General features: G+C 40.5%; 2 protein-coding genes across 5 annotated transcripts in view; one reads left to right on the forward strand and one right to left on the reverse strand.

The window, feature by feature from the left end:
* Window positions 1-1514: 1514 nt before the first annotated feature.
* dbr1 (debranching RNA lariats 1) lies at window positions 1515-19538 on the reverse strand. 3 transcript variants are annotated; one of them, XM_080198477.1, is made up of 9 exons: window positions 19353-19538; window positions 16324-16652; window positions 15906-16030; window positions 15176-15256; window positions 14357-14442; window positions 6782-7006; window positions 3689-3769; window positions 3308-3453; window positions 1515-2552 (listed from the first exon to the last, which is right to left on the reverse strand). In XM_080198477.1, the coding sequence occupies exons 2-9, from the start codon at window positions 16518-16520 to the stop codon at window positions 1862-1864; spliced, it is 1632 nt and encodes a 543-aa protein (XP_080054603.1). In that variant the 5' UTR covers window positions 16521-16652; window positions 19353-19538; the 3' UTR covers window positions 1515-1861. The 3 variants fall into 3 exon arrangements, with proteins under 3 accessions (XP_080054603.1, XP_080054604.1, XP_080054605.1); XM_080198478.1 differs by lacking the exon at window positions 19353-19538 and adding an exon at window positions 19005-19085; XM_080198479.1 differs by lacking the exon at window positions 19353-19538 and adding an exon at window positions 18690-18914.
* Window positions 19205-19929, forward strand: part of armc8 (armadillo repeat containing 8) — a 91011-nt gene continuing 90286 nt past the window's right edge. For both annotated transcript variants that reach the window (XM_080198474.1, XM_080198472.1), the window contains exon 1: window positions 19205-19383. Coding sequence is in view for 1 of the 2 variants with exons in the window: in XM_080198472.1 (XP_080054598.1) it covers window positions 19375-19383 (9 nt within the window). In the remaining variant the exon portion in view is untranslated. The remainder of the gene's footprint in view (window positions 19384-19929) is intronic.

A 19929-nucleotide genomic window follows, 5' to 3' on the forward strand; every position in this document is an offset into this window, starting at 1 on the left:
AGCAATGTGGTACACAAAAAGCAAGACACTTTCAACATTAATCAACACTCCATCGGTCTACTCTTGATCATCAACTAAAGTGATGCAAGGGTCATCAGTGGCATTTACTCAGCAATAATCTGCTTACAGATGCTCCGTTTGTTTTCCACCAGGGTCACTCAGTTCCTGACCCCATTACAGCCTTAGTTCAAACATGGACAAAGAGCTGAATCCCTGTGAGGTGAGATGAGAGCGATTGCCACCATCACGGCAGCATTTGACATTTGCAAGGAGCCCTAGCGAAACTGGAGTCAATGGAAATCAGGAGAAATCTCTCTATTGGTTGGAGTGATACCTGGCACAAAGGAAGATGGCTGTTCTGGTTGGAGGCTAATTTTCAGCCAATTCTCTTCACATGATATCAAGGAACAAAGAACAAAAACACAGCACTGAAAACAGGCCCTTCGGCCCATCGAGCCCACACCGCCATTTTAACATTATGCTTTTCCTCTTCCACCCTTGACCCATGTCTATGCTTTTGGCACCCACATTGGAAACCAGATTGAAGGGAGAATAATTTAAGGACAATTTGTTACACCAATTAGCCTAAGAGCACATCTTTGGGTTGCGGGAGGAAACCGGAGAACCCAGAGGAATTCCACGCAACCACAGGGAGAATGCGCAAACTCCCACAGATTTTGGCCCAAATCCATGTATCTGCACAGCAAACAGTGATAGTCACTGAGCTGTCGTGGTGCCCATTTGGCCCATTGAGTCTGCACTGACGGATTGTCAGTGCAGACTCAATGGGCCAAATGGCTTCCTTCTGCACTGTAGAGATTCTATGGTTTGGTTGGTATATTAATGATCTGCCTTCAATTATAAGGTTAGAAGGGGGAATGTTTGCTAATGATTACACAATAGTCAGTACCATTTGTGACTTTTCAGATACTGAAACAGTCCATGTTCATGTGCAGGAAGACCAGATAAAATACTCTGAGACAGTGCAGACTATGGGTTAAATGGCCTCCTTCTATCAAGATTCTGTGACGGCATCTTCCAAACCCATGACCTTTACCACCTGAGGGCAGCAGATGCATAGGAATATCTATCAGCTTCAAGTTCCTTTCAAAGCCACACACTTGGAACTATATCACCATTCTGTTACTGTTGGTCAAAATCCTGGAACTCTCTTAATTGCACTGAGTGTACTTACGCCATTTGGACTTCCAGAAGGCTTCAGATCCGAATCCACCCCTGGACTGGATGGCCATGGAAGGTATGTTTGTAGTGTAGATCTTTCTGATACACCAATGGCAGGCAGTAACGACAGATGAATTTTCTGGTCAATCAGAACTGTGGTAGCTGCAATCCATAGCCTCTCATTATAACAGACTACACATTCCATAACAAGAATCTTCCTCACTCCGAGGGACTGCTCAAGAAAGATATTGCATATTTTAATCGTATCTAAAGAAAAAAGTTAGTTGAGAGTAATTGTAGACTGGAATAAAGGTTTTTTTTTGTTGAAAATGCTGTATTTTAATACATTTACAAACAAAAACTATTAGTTTTTTTCTATATGTGCGTATATATAGCTTTTGCTTTAAAAGAATAGTATCAGTCATAAAATGATTTGATTACTCCATCACTATCTGGACCAACTTAGAGAACAAATGTATGCATGAATTTATTTTAACATTAAAAATACATTTAATGTACTTCTACACTATTTCTACCCCAATCAGACAAGTTTCATAATGTAATTGCTGAGAAGTCCAGATGTTAAAACAGAAAACCTAAAGTCATTCTTGTCAATCTTAAAAACTCAATTGTGCACAGAAGCTGATGCTCCCAAAGTTCAATCCCTTTAATATGTAAATCATTCGTTATCTTCGTCCTCATTATTCTGTGTATGATATATACTCTGATTACGTCTCTTAATTAGTTTTATTCCACTGCTTCCATTCTCATGCTCATTGCTAATTCGTTTCACAGCCTTTGTGCGTGTGCTTTTTCCTTCTCCCTCAGTCATACTGCTGTCTCCAGACTTGTCCAGTTCCTCAGTTGCAGAGTCCTGTGTCTCATCAGAAGATACAACCATAGAATCAGGGAGATCTCTCACATCAGAGAAATTTGCTGATGAATCTGTGAAGGGGTGGTCTGGTGATGGTTCTATGGAATGTGTACTAAGCTCCCCATTATCATCATCGTCATCATCTTCTAGTGTTATTTCATCTGGATTTATGGAGGAAGAAAGTCCTGAAGTGTCTGTGGTATAATCACTGGGCTCCTCAGGATTATCAGCACTGTCCATTTCATCCTCTTCCTCTCCCTCCATTAATCCCTCATTTTCCAGCTGTTTCACCTTAGCATTCGGATCAATGAGGCCAAAGGTGGCACAGAACTCAGTTGTCTGGGGGTTAATCACATGGACAGCTTCTCTTGATCTCTGTGGATGTGCTGGGTCATAGGTAGGCACTGTCTGGCTGAAGTTACTGGGGACATGGAGGTTATGGCCTTGCTCTTCCAACAGTTCTTCAATGTCTTCTCTAGACACACTGTAGTCCCACCTATATCAAAACAGAAGTGATCAAGACAATTGCCAAAGGCAACACAATAAAATATCAGACTAATATAAACAGGATTGAAAGGGTTAAATCAAAACCTATTTACTTAGCTGAACACATGTAAAGTATATTAAGTTTGGATTAAAATCATAGAATGATTACAGCACAAAGCGGCTATTTGACCCATTGTGTCCATGCTAGCTTTCTGCAAGAGCAGCTTAGCTAGTTTCACTCTCTGAATTTTCGCCACAGCCATTTCTTTTCTTTCTGGTGTTCATCTATTTACCTCTGAAAAACCACAATTGAATACACCACCTCCACCTTATACAGTGCACTCCTGATCCTAATGATTTACTGGATAAAATTATTCCTCATGTCATCAAAGGTTCTTGCCCTTGGTTTCTATCAAATCTAATCTTAACTGTCTCTTCTCAAAGAACAGATATTGCTTTTCCAAACTTTCCTTGTAACTGGTGTCTCTCAAATCTTTTCTGCATCCTTCACCTGAAGTATGGTGCCCAGAATTGAATACAATATTCTAGTCAAGGCCAAATCAGTGTTTTATGAAGATTCAACATAACCTCATTACTTTTGGTCAATATGAAAATTAGAGGACTCTAGTATCGAAAATAAAGTTGCATTTTCGGCTTTAAAACACATGGATTTCATAAATGTTTCTGGAAAATCAGGTTGTTTATGTTTCCAAAACATTTATTGTAAAATTTGCACTCGTAATACTGCAAGTAGGCCACACTCACTTTGTATGCAGACTGTTATTTTCTGGCATGTTCCATGTTTTAGCGGTGACATTAATTAAATCATTTGTAGCTTTTAGAATGGCCAGCCATTCAGAATCATACTCTAGCTGATCAGAAGCATTTGGGTCATGCTGTATTTCCACAATCTAAAGTCAAGGGAAAAAAAAGCAAATTCAAATTACACTGTGCTGAATTGTATACTGCAGCCAGACATACGTAGAAATCAACTGGTTTCATTCAATTATTCTACAAGCTTAGTTTATTTTTTTTTGCACTTTTCCCCTCTGGCCTCTTATTTAAGAGCACTCAACAACAAGTAGCAGAAAGAATTTTGTGATGGGAGATTTTGTTCTAGTCAGAATGTCAAGTGTTGTATAATACCTGCAGAAAATCTCTGCGAGGGAGACATTTATCAAGAGCCAGAAATTTTGTTGCTTTTGGTAGCTGCTCACCATTACTCTTCTGTGAAGAAACAAACAAAAACTTAGATTAAAAGTTGCATCAATGTACACTTGTAATACATCATATCTTTTTTAGAGCCTTGGTAAACAATTCAAATTAATTCTCTGAATATAATGGCAATTATTGTCTACTGCTGTTGCCCAGACGTAATGGTGGTGAGCCACTTTCTTGAACTGTTAATAATGGATTGTTACAATGAAGTGAGGAAAATCAAGAGTCCGCCACACTGGTATGTCCTAGAATCACGAAGTCCAGACCATATAAGGACAGCAGGTTTTGTTCTCTGAAGGACATCCGTGAACTCTGTGGGTTTTGTTTGTAACAATCCATTAGCTTTAAATTCATATGCATAAAAACAGTAAACTCTTTCTCAAATTGCCAAAGTAGGATATGAAGTCATGTTTTCCATTTCAGTAGACTAGGCTTCAGAATTACTAATCCTATAGCAGCTTAATGAGTACCATCCTAATGATAGTGGGTGTCCCTTTTCCAGTAGTGCTTTCTTCCACCTGTCTCCAATTCATGGTAGCCATTGAATACATGCCAGAGATTACCCAAAGGAACAATATTGCACGTTATAGTATGTAAATGAGGTAATGCAGAATACATTGATTAATTCTTTATGTAAGGAGAATCAAAATTATGGATAAACAAGCCTAGGAGGTCAATTACTGTAACATGTAGGTCCTAAATACCAAAGTGCACAATCAACATGATCTTGTTATCCAAGGTACATTATCCCGTGTCCTGGAGGGACCACTGCAATACCTATTTTCATATATAGTGAGTTTCTCTTCAGAAAAGTGAAGAAACATAGCCCAAATCTTCAGTTCAGGATCAGAACCCTATTTCTGATCCCGATCAGGTTAAAAATATATGCACCTGCCTTCCTCTGATTTTTCAGGGCAACCTTCCAAAGAAGCATCCTGCAGAACTGAATCAATGCAGGATACTTAGGGAGCAGCAGAGAGGATCCATACAAAGGCCACACCACTCCTTATGGCATTAACCTTCTGGTACCTAAAGAGTTTAAATGTCTCAAAGCATTTTTGAAACACTAGGGAAAGAAGGTAAGTGTAGCCGAAGACCAGAAGATCTGGACCGGTATCAAGTTTGATTGAACATGGTACAGATGGCTATACTAGTATAGCTGATCGAGACAGTATTCTTCCTCTAGGTTTTTGTCATCTTTTGCAACCTCAATGGCGGATATGCTATATATAATAGTTACGAGTGCAGTAAGAGTTGCTTTTTTGAAGTTGGGTGAAGACAGTGTTGGAACTGAAAAGCGGTTTGCTGTGCAAGTGATCTGTGACGCAACTTCATGAAACAGTGGAATGGAATTCTACTTCATTTTCAAAACAGGCTGGAAACCAAGCCGATTTCCCCTTCCCCATCTGATATGGGAGTTAATCCATGTTGATTCATAGAAACCCTACAGTGCAGAAAGAGGTCATTGGGCCCATCGAGCCTGCACCGACCACAATCATACCCAGGCCCTAACTCCATATCTCTACATATTTACCCACTAATCCCTCTAACACACGCATCCCAGGACACCAAGGGGCAATTTTAGCATGGCCAATCAACCTAACCCGCTCATCTTTGGACTGTGGGAGGAAACTGGAGCACCCGGAGGAAACCCACATAGGCACAAGGAGAATGTGCAAACTCCACACAGACAGTGACCCAGCTGGGAACTGAACCCAGTTCCCTGAAGCTGTGAAGCAGCAATGCTAACCACTGTGCTGCCCCTGATTATCAGTGCAGCAACTGAAGTTATCTTAATGAGTAGGATAATTCTCAAAAAATAGTTTTACACATGGGTATTAATCTTTAATCAGTAATGATTTTTATTCCTATTTCATTTTTGACTGTAGAGTTCGATCACTCACTTTTCAGAATTTGATGGCAACCAACAGTGTTTTTTTCCTGTGCTATCTTAGTCTGGGTACACCAAAACTGGTTATGTCCCCACTGCTGCTTAGGGAGTTTGAAAGAATGAACCCCAGCAATCCACAATCATGTGAATTATCCTTTGACCTACTAGGATAGCCTCCAACACAGGAAATGATTCCCTTTCTTCCCTTCAATAAACTTTTACATAATACCACTTCTTCTCATTGCTTGGCAGGATAGTGAAGATCACCGCCAGCAGTAATAAACTGCGTGAGCATTTGGCCCTTTATACCTGTGCTAGAACTCTGGGATAGCGGCCAATTAATCCCACTCCCCTTCTCTTAATCCATAGCTCTGTAATTTCCCTTTAAATATATATGCGATTCCCTTTTGGAAGTTAACCTTCAACTTAAAAACATTTACCAATTCCAGTAGATGTGACACATTTCATAACCCCTGATCCCCCCCATCCTCAATAATAGAGGGTGTATTTGAACAATTTCATTTGCCTAGGAAAAATAAACCAGTTTGCGCCATTCTGGTAACCATCCAATTTCTGCTGTTATTGAAGATCAATGAACTTTAATTTAAAATACTTTCTAACATTTAAGAGAATAACAAAGTTCTATTCCTTATATGATAATGTGGATTCTGAAAATTGGAAGTAAAATCAGAAATGCTAGAAATCTTCAGCTGGTTAAAGGAAGAACAAAAGGTGAATTTATAATTGTGTCGTAGATAGAAAAGATGGTGCAAGGCTGGTAGTGGAGGGAAAAGTAAACAAATAAAAGATGTATCCAGAGGAGGAAATGTAAAATCATCAACATCTGTCACCCAAAAAATAAGCCAGTGGCTATGACCTGAAATTACTGAACTTAGTGATAAATTCAGAGGCTGTAAAATGCCTAACTGTTCTTTGAGCCAAATTTCCTAGTTTCCATAGTGTGTTATTGCGATATTGAAAATGATGCCATTAGCAGGCGTGCTAGCTTTACACCAATGCACTGTCATTTTTCCAGTTTCACACCATAAATGACAAATATAGTTTATTTTGTTTCATGAAATGAAGATAGAGAAAGATATAAAGCCTGCACTTTTCCTCTTTCATCTTACCGGATGCTGCATTAAAGCTGCAAACTTCACATGCAGATGCGCTGCAAACCAATAAGAAGGCTTGAGATGCTGCAGAAGCTCTGTAGCTGCAGGACTGCCCAAAGTGTTGGCCTCAACTTCTGGGCGGAGGAAGGCCTTATGCTTAAGCAGCTGTTTTTTGTTACCATAATGATAGATACCTCGTGGCCAATCATGTGACAGAAAAATGTCCATGTGTTGTTTTATCTGAAAATAGAAAATATAATAAAAGAACTTAAAAAAAAAATTGACTACAAAGTGTTTGTGTTAAATAGCCAGTTTCAGACTTTTTTTTACTGTAGTTAAACAAGTAGGTTTGATTAGCACATTCTTTTTGAAGCTCTTCAATGCAAATTTAGAATGATGGAGTCCAAACCTAAGGTTCAATAGAGCCTGGAGCTGCTTCCAGCAGAATGGTGGTTCAATTCTTTTTTGCATTCTGATGTGACATAAGAAACAAACAATTTACTAAGATGGTCCAGAGTTTATTACTACTTTTAATATACACGTTAAATTGCTTGCATGTCTTGAATAGGGAGCTAGAATTTATGGGTATAATCATTACTACAAGACCAGCATTTATTTCTACCCCTAACTTCCCTTGAAGATGGCTCTTGAACCGCTGCAGTTGATCTGGTGTAGGTATGCTCTTTGCATTAGGAAGAGAGTTCCTGGTTTGTGACTAGGGACAATATATGGTATGATAGGTTGGAGGGGAGTTGTAAATAATGGTGATTCAATACACCTGCTGTCCTTGTCCTTCCTAGTGAGAGGTCAGCAAGTATTTATCCCAAACAGCGTTTTTAAAAAACCTTTGCTAACACAAGATGGAAATTCCACATTTCCAAATCAAATACTTGACAAACTGCCAAGTGTCATTGGTAGAAAGCATAATTTGCACATATAGTATGGGTATTTGTTGACCCTGTTTCTCTGGATAGTTATTTAAATGCCCACCACCATTCACCACTGAATGTGGCAGGACTGCAAAGCTCGATCAGATCCATTAGTTGTGTGATCGCTCAGCTGTCTACTGCTTGCTGCTTCTCTGTTGGCGTGCTAGTAGTTCTGTGCCGAATGTGCATTAGGTTGACACCTTATTTTTAGGTTTGCCCAATGCTACTCCTGCCATGCCCTCCTGCGCTCTTCATTAAACCAGGGTTGATCCTCTTGGTGGAAATGGTAAAGAGGGATAAACTGGGCTGTGAGATTGCAGCTCATGATCAGATAAAATTCTGCTGCTATAGACCACACTGTTTCATGGACGTACAGCTTTAAGCTCCTAGATTTATTCTAAATCTATTTTAGCACAGCGGGATTGCACCTCACAACATGATAGACTGCAACACTTTGTCTCCACAAGGACTATGATGGTAACTGCTACCAACGCAGTCAGATGCATCTGCAACAGTTATATATTTCCCTCATTGATTTGATTCACCATCTTGGGGTAAGTGGTGGGATAACGGTATTGTCACTGGACTAATAATCCCGAAACTCAGGATAATGCTCTGGAAACCTGGATTCGAATCCCATCACGGCATATGGTGAAATTTGAATTCAGTAAAAATTAAAAATCTAATGTTGACAATGGGGCAAGCAAGGTGGTTAGTACTGCTGCCTCATGGCACCAGGGATCTGGGTTCAATTCTAGCCTGGGGTCACTGTGGGGAGTTTGCACATTTTTCCCCTATCTGTGTGGGTTTCCACTAGGTGCTCTGGTTTACCAAAGATGTGCAGGTTAGGTTGATCGGCCATGCTAAATTGCCACTGGTGTCTGGGGGATTAGGTGGATAAGTATGTGGGGTTATGGGGGAAGGGCCTGGATGGGATTGTGGTCGAAGACACAATGGGCTGAATGGCCTCTTTCTGCACTGTAGGGATCCTATGATGATTCTGTAACGGAACCCATCTGGTTCACTAATACCACTTTTGTAATTTCAGCCCACAGCAATGTGTTAAATGATCTTTGAAATGTATCAAAACACTACAAAGTTAATAGAAAGGGAATGAAACCAGAGAACAGCTGCATTTACTTAAGCACCAAAAGCAACAATGGCAAACACAGCTCTGCAGACCCTGCAAAGTCCTCCTAATCAATATCTGGGAGCTAGTGCCAATACTGGAAGTGCTGACTCACAGATTAGCCAGACTCACAGAATTGTGTCTTACAACCATCCCACCAACAGAGATGGCAGCGGCACAGTGATGTACTGTTGGAAGGTAGTTGTCATGGAAGTCCTCAACATGGCTCATGGCATCAGGTCCAAGGAAACCTCCTACTAATTACCACATACCCCACCCCCTCAGCTGATGAATCAGTGCTCCTTGTGGAACACCACTTGGCCAGGGCATGGTATGGGTTGGGGGGCTTCAAAGTCCATCACCAAGAGTGGTTTGGTAATACCACCACAGACCCAGCCCTAGAGGACATAATTGCTAGACTGAGTCTGCGGGAGTTGGTGAGGGAACCAACAAGAGGGAAAAAACATATACACCAATCTGCCTGTCAGAGAATCATCTGTCCATGACAGTATCAGTTGAAATGACCACCGCACAGTGCTTGTGCAGACAAAGTCCTGTCTTCACATTGAGGATACCCTCCATCATGTTGTGTGGCACCTCCATCATGCCAAATGGGATAGACTTCAAACAGAGAGAACAACTGGGCATCCATGAGGCCATCAGAAGCAGCAGAATTGTGTGACTTCATGGCTTAACTCTCACACTAGTATTACCAACAAACCAGGGGATAAACCCTGGTTCAACGAAGATTGAACAATCAACAGATTAGATCGAGGCTCTGCAGTCCTGCCATATCCTGTTGCGGACAATTAACAACTCACTAGAGGAGGAGGCGCCACAAAATATCCTTATCCTCAATAATGGAGGAGCCCAGCACAGATGCCATTCTTCAGCCACTTTGATTCACTTCATGTGATAGCGAGAAACAGCTGGAAGTCCTGGATACAGCAGGCCATGGACTCTGACAATATTCCATCAATAGTACTGAAAACCTGAGCTCTGGACCTTGGTCTACCTCTAGCCAAGCTGTTCCAGTACAATTACAACACTGGCATATCCCTGGCAATGTAGAAAATTGCCCAGATATATTGTGTATACAAAGCAGAACAAATCCAACCTCGCCAATTATTGCCCAGTCAGTCTATTTTTGATCATCATTAAAGTAACACAGGCACCACCAACAGGGTGAAAGGGTTCATGATCAGACAAGCTTAAAAATCACATAAGCTGCTAAGTTCAGTAACACAGAAAAAGCTGAGAGAAAATCACAGGTCTTCACTAAAGCAGACCCAGCTAAGCCAATCCGAATCCCTGATCTTGGTTGTAGATGGTGTGTAGAAAATTAGAACGGAGAATAGTATTAGAGTCCAATGGGCCTCCCCCGTAGGGTAGTCATTTGTCCACGCAGGTACAGCATCCTCCGAGATGGGACTCAAATGAAAAAGACTCAGAGGACAATTTGGATATGAAAGGGATACATGATTCAAATGCAGGGTTTGTGGAGATATTTATGTAATGTTACGGAACCTGACCTTGATGGCCACTATTGTTAAGAGCTATGTACAAGTGTAATAGATAGACCGGGTGGTGTTGGTGTTAAATGTTACCTTAGTATCTGAGTTATCAAAAAACCTACCCAACGCCTAAACACGGTAGAACTCCCCCAGATGGTCAGTCAGGATTGGGAAACCTGAAATTCTGCAGCATGATGTGCTGTAGGGGGTTACCTAGGGGTAACCTATAATATTTCCAGGTTATTTAAGAATGTTTAAATGGGCTAAAGTCCATCTGCAGAGGATCATTGATGATTATATTTGCAGAATTGCTCCTGAATCAAGTAAATGGAAAAAAGTATACTGGAAGATAAGAGAATTATTCGGAAGTGAAAACTCAGTAGTTAATTTGGTACGATTAGGACTACTGAGACCCAAGTCAAAGGACGGGTATGTGATAATCTCGACAGAGATCTGATAGGTGAGATTAGGTCTGATATCAAGGATGAGACTTGGGAGCATTTCCCAACATTTGTCTCCCTGTACAAACTAAATTTTCTTTACATTCACTGAGACAGACATGAAGTGGTCATTCGACCTGATGGAGGCCCAGTAAAAGTTCTAAAATTCATCATGATCGTACCACAGGAAAGTACATCCCAACATGATGTTTAAGGACAGCTACAGATTTGAATCGCTGGAGGACAGTAAACACAATCCCCATTTTAAGGGCACATAACCCATAAGGAGGGTCTGGTATACGTGAGCACTGTGGAATGCTGCTCGGAATCGGAACATTATATAACGTCCTTGTACATCAATTGCTGAAAGCACACAGGTACAGCAGGCAGTAAAGAAGGCAAATGGTATGTTGACCTTCACTGGTGAGAGGATTTGAGTATAGGAATAGGGATGTTTTACTGCAACATCTAGAGTATTGAGTGCAGCTTTGGTGTCCTTATCTGAAGGAGGATGTCTTTGCTATAGAGGGAGTACAGCGGAGCCTTTTCAGGTTGATTCCTGGGATGGCAGGTCTGTCATGTGAGCACAAACTAAATTGGTTAGGATTATATTCATTAGAGTTTAGAAGAGTGAGAAAGGATCTCAGAAATTTATAAAATTCTAACAGTAGATTCAGAAAGAATGTTCCCAATGCAGGGGGAGTCCAAAACTAGAGATCACAAATTAAGGATCAGAGGTAAGCCTTTTAGAACTGAGGTGAGGAGAAATCTTTTCACCCAGAGGGTGGTGAATATTGGGATTCACTATCACAGAAAATAGTTGAAGCTGAAACATTGTCTGATTTTAAGAAATTAGATATAGCTCTTGGGGCTGAAGGGTTTAAGGGACATAGGGCGGGGGGAGGATCAGGATATTGAATTTGATGATCAGCCATGATCAAAATGAATGGCCATCTACCGCTACTTCTAGTTTCCATGTAGTGTGTGCTTGTCAGACTTTAGAGCCTCTACAAAATAGCAAGGTAAATGCAGATATTATGCCGTTGAGTAGGCATTTGAAGAGGTACCAGGAGCCTCATCCAGTGTATATAATCACACCAGCAGCACAGACAATCTCTGGGGGTTTATTCTCAGTTTCTGTCTGCAAATTACGGGTTCTCTGACTATGAGGGTTTTCCACCTGCTTGGAAAAACAGCAGGCTACTTCTCTGGTGCCTGAATGGTCCGGCAGGCCACGCGGGAGGGTATAGAAATTGTCCACAAATATGTCAGACGCCCCTGAGATCAGAATCAGACCCATAAAGCACGAATACAGGTGAACTTAGCTACCCAGACTGCAACCAGATTGAAACAAATTGGTGACAGACCATTGGTGGGACAAATTTGGTCAGGAACAGCAGGAAACCGCCTACTGACTGGGAAATAGTCAGGATGGGGGTGGCCATGGAGACAGGGGTAATGTTATTATAGGCCACTATGATATGCTGTTATCAAGGAAGTTTTGCTAAATTGTCAATTCTGGCAGTGTCTCACTGTGCACCTATAGCATCCTATAAAGAGGAAGAAGGGGGAAGTTAGAAACTGAACTTCACAGCAGGATAGTTTATCTTCTGACGTCTGGATGCCTGGCCATCCAAAGCATTCAGACAGGTGTTCTCAACATCATGTTGGCCTTTTTGGGTGGTCACTATGGCCGAATAGCTACACTTATCTCCCTACCAAGAGCTATCAAGCTTAGCAGGAATCTGCTCACTGACGCTCAGTTTCCACAACAGTCACTCAGTTCCTGATCTCAGCAAAGCCTTGGCAAAAGAGCCGAGTGCCAGAGAGGAGGTGAGAATGATTGCCCTTGACATCAAAGCAGCATTTTATCGATTAGAGTGATACCTAGTACAAAGGAAGATGGTTGTGTTGGTTGGAGGTCAGTCATCTAAGTTTCAGGACATCACTGCAGGAATTCCTCAGGATAGTGTCCTAAGTGCAAATATTTTCAGTTGCTTCACCAAGATCTTCCTTCCATCAAAGGTCGGAAGTGGGGGCGTTTGTGCCAATGATTGCGTGATGTTCAGTATCATTCTTAACCTCTTAGAGACTGCAATATTCTAATAATGTTCAAATGCAGCATGACCTGGACAATTTCCAGGCTTAGGCTCACAAATGGAAAGTAATGACCACTTCCCACAACAGGGAACTTTACCGCTGAAACTTGACATTCAGTGGCATTACCAATCCTGAATCTTCCACTGTCAACATCCTAGGAGTTGACCCAAAACTGAATTGGACTAGCCTTATAAATAATGTGGCTACAAGAGCAGGTCAGCGGCTAGGAATCCTGTGGTGAGTAAGTAATCTGACTCCCAAGAACTGCCCACAATCTACGAGACATGTTTGGAACGTGATGGAATCTTCTCCATTTACCTGGATGAGTGCAGCTCCAATAATACTCAAGAAGCTGGACAAAATTCAGGACAAAAAAGCCTGCTTGACAAACATTCACTCCCTCTACCACTGACGAACAGTGGCTATAAGGTCTATCACATAACAGATGCACAGCAAGACCACATCAAGTTTCCTTAGGCAGCAACTTCCAAACCCATGAACACTACCACCTAGAAGGACAAATGCAACAAACACATGGGAACACCACCATCTGGAAGTTCCCCCTCCAAGTCACTCACCAACCTGACTCGGAAATATATTATTTCTTCATTGTTGCTGGGTCAAGTCCTGGACCCTTTCCCTAACAGCACTGTGGATGTATTTACACTAAAGAGACTGCAGCGGTTTAAGAAGGCAGTTCACCACTATCTCGAGGGCATTTAGGGATGGGCAATTATCGCTGGCCTAGCCAGTGATGCTCACATCCTGTAAATACATTTTAAAAATTCCTGCTACAGACCAAATCTGACCTCTAGGACTTGGCCAGCAGGGATCCTACCTAGCAACTTTTGGTAATGGGTGTCAAAGCTCCCTATCTATAGTGCCATGGACGCACAATCAGTGCTTCTTCCAAGTGGTGTACATGTATACCAGTTAACTGGAGAATGGGAACATCTACACGATAATTTACTGTTTATTCACGAACTTTGTTCTCTGGTCTTGATAAGCACAAAGAATGTCTGTAACTTTGAGCAATCCCTTAATTGACACTGAGTAAGAGGATTACAGATTCAGCCTTGTTCAACTTTGGGCAAAAAAAGAGGGGGACTTTCTGCTTTCCTTCTCAAGTAACAATCGTTAACAAAAGGACTGATGGGAGATTTGGAGCAGTCATACAAGTCTAGACAGACACTAGGTAAATTCAAGACATTTCTTGCCAGAAAAAAATAGTTCTGCAATCTGGAGCAATTAGTTAGGCAACCGTAGACTTACCTTTATAAACATTTCCTGTTTTATATTATAATTGAACTACATCTATCAAATGCAAACATTGCTATACCAACTCAAGGATATTACGGGGTTACACTTAAAACGTGTTAATGCAGTAAATTAGAAGAAGTGAATATTGCAATGGATTCACAGATCAAATCTTCAAATACATAACAATACAAATGACAGAAAACATTCAGTTTTCCAACCTGCTTCAGTTTGAAGACTTCAATATTTCTGACGTGATAAGCACTCCGCAATGTCTGCTGATTATATGGTGGATATTCAAAGTGGCCTGCAAATTATTTTAAAAATCAATAGTTTTTAATGTAATAAAGATAACTATCAGAATATTAGAAAATTTTCCTTATAATGTTCCACAAAACCCAGAAATGCTGTCCACCAAATCAATAACAAAAGTCCTGGGGATCTATTTCAAAGAAATTTCAGGAGTGAAGCCATGTGATCATCACTCATTCTTTGGTTAAAGCTTTAAAGTTAAAGTTTATTAGTCACAAGTAGGCTTACATTAACACTGCAGTGAAGTTACAGTGAAAAACCTCCAGTCACCGCACTCTGGCACCTGTTGGGGACGCGGAGGGAGAATTTAGCATGGCCAATGCACCTAATTAGCATGTCTTTCAGATTGTGGGAGGAAGCCAGAAGAAACACACGCAGACACGGAGAACGTGCTTACTTAACACAATGACCCAAGCTGGGAATTGAATCTGGGTCCCTCGTGCTGTGAGGCAGCAGTGCTAACCACTGTGCTGCACCCTCATATTAATCTAACAACATACAGGACTTCATATCAATTCTATCTTAATTCCATTCATTGGAGTAATGCCCCCAAATGTATAAGAAAGAAAAGAACATGTATCATTTTCAAATCTGTTTTATTCAGCACAAAATTTTCTATAGATAACCCTCCAGATATTTGTTCTAGGCAAATATTATGGGATTATGGCAATTTTTGGTTGGTATTCACTATTTGGGAAATGGTGCTTCACTATATTATGTCAACTTACCTTTCCTGTAGTCATGTGGCTTAAAAATACCAGATAATCCTCCTATACGTACACCACGGTACTTCACCACGCCAGCATACCCTAGAAGCAAACAACAAATCTGTAATCTTTCTGAGAAATACACCTTGAAGATGAGGCCCATATACCTGCAACACCCCACCACATCCTTTAATATTCATACCTCATTACAAGAAATATAAATATCAGCCAGTTCCTTAAAATTATTGCTGGGTTTCCATTCAAATTCTGCATCATTTGGGGTACAATAGCATACAGATATAAAGCAAGAGAAACGGTAATGACGTTGGCTCTGCAAAACTGGTTGTCAAGTCTTTGAAGATGCAAATCATCTTGTCATTCTTTCTAACCATCTCTTCATACTCACAATGAGCTGGAATTGACAACTAACATTTTACAGCCAATTTTAAATCTGCTTTTAAATCAGTATACATTTAACACATTTTCTAAAAGAAAATAATTTTTTGAAACTAAAGTTTTCAGCATGAGCAATTAATTAGATTTTAAAAATCAACAATTTTAAGTTGATGACATCATTTCAGAGATTTACAGATCGATGCTACCATTTTTCCATGGAAAGTATAACACAATCATATCTTAGCCAAAGTCAGGAAACAATTAATTCTATTAAAGGTGACACATTGGGTTTAAAGCCTAGGATCGTTGCAAGAATATTGATACATATTGCATAAAATCTTTAGTAGATTGGTACCTAAGTAGTAAATGTTTGGTGCAACCCATCCTCCGTATGGCAATTCCTGCAAGTGATTAGAGGCTTCGTGATTGCCTCCTATGAAGATGGTGAGAACCGGGGCTTTTCTTTCTCCAGAGTAATACCTACATTTAACAATTCAACAAACATCATTTAACGTCACAAACAGTCCATTTTATACAACAGAAATTATTTTTAAAATTATGTAATTTGTTGGTTAGGTACATTTTCATTAGCTATAACAATTCTACATGGAAATTTAAAAAAGATGTTTTATGTTACAAGCAAAAACAAAGCATTTGAATATAACAGCCTAAAGACAAGATTCAATCTTATTATATAAACAATAAATGTGTTTAGCTTAGAAAGGAAAAATAAATAAAGTGTTACGAAAAAACAACCATGAACACCTACTTACTTGTAAAATGTTTGCATTTGTCTGTATTTAATGGGTACAGCCATGCAAACCATGTCAGCTTCATTCCTGACTGCTTGAAAATCTCCACAGCACAACAAGAGGTCCACCTTAACATTGTCCTTTTTCTCCAAAAACTGAATACTCTCATAGATTTTGTCCAGTTCACCATGGCAGCAACCTTCTACTGCTACCTTCATTGTAACAGTGTGCAACAGCTTGCACTACAAGTTCCAATGAGCTGGGTGTCTTTAGGAGCAATCTCCCTTCCTGGGCCCTATTTAAGCACGCTCATGTCTCAGTGTACTGACCCAATTAAACTATCATAGACTCTGAAATTAAAGAAAGGGCAATATTTATTAATTACTGAAGTTAAACTTACAGGTTTATATATACAAACACAGCTTCAAGATTTTTCTTACAGGCTGTTGAATAAATAGTTAAGAGACTCAAAAATAAAATGCAGTTATAAATTGAAAAAGACTATTTGACAATAGTGTTGATAGTTAAAATATGACTGCTTAAACTCAGACAGTGAAATATCAACAACTGTCAGTGTCCTATTAGGCCTGGTTTCGAATCAAACTATTAGAATAAGTATTACTAATTCAATCCTCACTGATAGCTTAATAATTTGCCAGAAATACAAAATCGCAAAACACGTCTGGTTCTACAGATAATAAAACAATAAGATGCTCCCTTTGATTATTATAACGTTATTATAAGGTATAAAATAACACTATCATATGAGAATGAAATAAAATACTTTGAAAAATACGAACAACCAGGATTATGATTTATAGTTCTATTTGTTTTAGAGGAAAAATTAAAAATTCTAATTCCATTAGCTATATTTCAAGCATGGCAAACAATATCAATAATATCCAAACTGCATCTCTGAATGGTTTCATTTCAGGTAGTTCAAAACTATGACTCCAATTGTAAATATTTTAGATCCAGGCTTAAGATTAAAAAAAAACCTGTTGTGGTCAAACGAGGGGGCAAAAAGAGGGAAGCCCCCTCAGTCCCCACCCCTGGGCAATCCTAAAAGATTGTCATAATATAGAAAGGCAGTTATAGTAGCAAACACAGGCTACATTTTATGTAGCTAGTCACATGCTGACAATACTGACCAACAGTAACAAGGAATCAGAACGAGTAAGGGAATCTGTCTAATTATGATTGGTAACTCAAACTTGAAATAGTTAATACTGTTGATGTAGATATTCCCAAAAGGAGAAACTAGAATTATGCCTAACAAACCTGATGGGAACTATGTCTAAAGACTACTTTGTATCCAAAAAAATTAAAATTTGTTAATGTCAACCTCCAATGCAGTAGGAATATTGCTATTGTGCCAAAATCCTGCTATTTGAACATGGTTGGGTGAGCAATCTGAAATTTCAATTCCTGAATATCTGTAGAAAAGCTGTTTATAATCCAAACAATTCATTGAATCATTTAAATCAGTCCTGAACTTAATGGGCAGATAACTCATTCTTAAAAATTGAAGTATACACAAAATCAAACAAATACAACTGCCTTTATAAATATTTATTTAAAAATGGCAAAAATCTAATATATCCACAACAGCACTGTTAGAAAGAATTAATTGGGGAATGAAGTATAATGCCAAAGTAGCAATTACTCATATGAACCTCAGCAAAGAATGTAATCAATTTGACCAAGATGGGGTTCACAATTGAATTTGATTTTTATAACTTGGTACCGATACCTGCACACTTCTAGTAATGAGGATCAAGTAACCTTGGCCTAGGTCTTCTCTCTAACTCAAGGAATCTAAGCCAATTGCAACGTATAATCTACCTTTATACTTCTTATCTAACAGTATAAATATGAAAATGTAATAGTAACTTTTCTGTCTCAGCTACATGATAGATGAATCATCATTAGGCTGGATTTATGAAAGTTGGAAAACATTTATAAAGAATGACTTACAGTTGCAAATACAGAATGCAAATAGTAAAAAAAAGTCTAGGGACAAGTGGAAGATTGTGTGCAATGGGTCTGAGTCAATGGAATAACTTACTGTTAAGAGTAAACAAGGTGGGATAACTTTGTGAAATTAAATTGATCTTTCCTGACTTTCCAAATACAAAGGAACATAAAATGCAGCAATTATAAGTCTTTTTGAGTATGTGAAAACACTAGAAACAATTAGTTATGCATTCACTAGCAACAAAGTAACTTTAATAAAACAGCTGTCATGATCACATATCACAACAAGGGGACAATATTTGTGCACCCAGGGCAGATAATGTAGGAGCATTATACGAGTCACTTTAATGTGCAAAAGCGCAGATTTATAATCGGAATCAGTGAGACAGCTGACAAATTTAAATACATACCTACGAAGTATTTATTTTCAGGGTTGTTACCATCGCGTAGATGTAGGGAGGCTTACGAGGAGTGTTTAGGCAATCCTTGGTCCCCCTCTAGTAAATTACAAGTGTGAGCCTGGAGATGGGCTATTTGACTACTGGGGGCATTATCTTACAGCCTGCGCACCCCGCCCCCCCATTAATCCAAAATGGTGGTGATGGAGGGGGCGGCACCAGGGACTAAACAACACCCCCCCGGCAGGGCCCAAGGCTATCAAACAAGTGAAGTGACTTCGCCACACCATAACCCGAGCCTCCGTATGCTTCTTCTTTCCTACCTACCTGTTCTGCCTCCCTCCCACCAGCCAGTTTCGCCGCCACTGCCACGCTCCGGGAACCACACCGCCCAACCGCCAGTTCGGCTTCAGGGCGCATGCGTTCGAACGCCAGCTTAGGACCGACGCGCATGCGTCCAAATGCGAGTTCGGCACCATCGCGCGTGCGTCCCCCATTCAGGTAAACTCAGTGTCACCACGCCGCAACATTCAACACTTTCACAGGAAAGAGACAGGACGCACTCAGAGAAAAACAACTGAACAAAAAAAAACTCCACGTAAATCACTTTGCGGAACTTTTTTATATAAGATCTAGAAAATAGAATTGTTAAAAAATCTCAAAGCAATAACTTACAATTTATCCGAATCTGCAGGTGATGGATAAGGTAAATATAAATTCAAATCCTCACTTTCGATTAATTTGATTTATTTTTTAAAAAACAATAAATAAATAAACAACCGCTCTTAAGGTGGCCGGTAGAGCTGTAAAGTCGTTGATGTGAAGGTTCGCGTGTTTCTGTCGTACGACTGTAGAAAGTGCGGTTGCAATGTTGCGGCTGCGCCCTGCAGCATTGCCGGGTCCGGACAGGGTGGGGCGCACCGGGGGGGATCCGGACTGGTGTGTGGGGGAGGGGCAGGTATGTGGCGAAGGGGCTCGGGGCTGCCATGTGGGGGCGGGGCTAGGGTGAATGGGAGGGGCTCGGGACTGGTGTGGGGGAGGGGCCCCGGGGCGGTTTTGGGGGGGGGGCCGGGCGCCGGGCTGGTGTGTGGGGAGAGGGGCTGGTAAGTGGCGAAGGGGCTCGGGGCTGCTGTGTGGGGGAGGGGTTAGGATGAATGGGAGGGGCTCGGGACTGGTGCGGAGGAGGGGCTGGTTGTGGGGAAGGATCTGGTGCGACGTGGGGAGGGGCCCGGGGCGGTGAGAGGGGGAGGGG

The sequence above is a fragment of the Carcharhinus amblyrhynchos genome, chromosome 11, assembly GCF_965287045.1.
Source record: "Carcharhinus amblyrhynchos chromosome 11, sCarAmb.v2.hapA, whole genome shotgun sequence".
NCBI lineage: Eukaryota > Metazoa > Chordata > Chondrichthyes > Carcharhiniformes > Carcharhinidae > Carcharhinus > Carcharhinus amblyrhynchos.

Excerpts from the sequence above, each read along its gene's own strand:
- dbr1 (XM_080198477.1), bottom strand. The coding sequence starts at position 16,520 with ATGAAGGTAGCAGTAGAAGGTTGCTGCCATGGTGAACTGGACAAAATC. Across the intron at positions 15,257-15,905 it reads ACCAAACATTTACTACTTAG|GGTATGCTGGCGTGGTGAAG; the intron begins GTACCAATCTAC and ends GTTTGCTTCTAG. Across the intron at positions 2,553-3,307 it reads AATAACAGTCTGCATACAAA|GTGGGACTACAGTGTGTCTA; the intron begins GTGAGTGTGGCC and ends GTTTTGATATAG.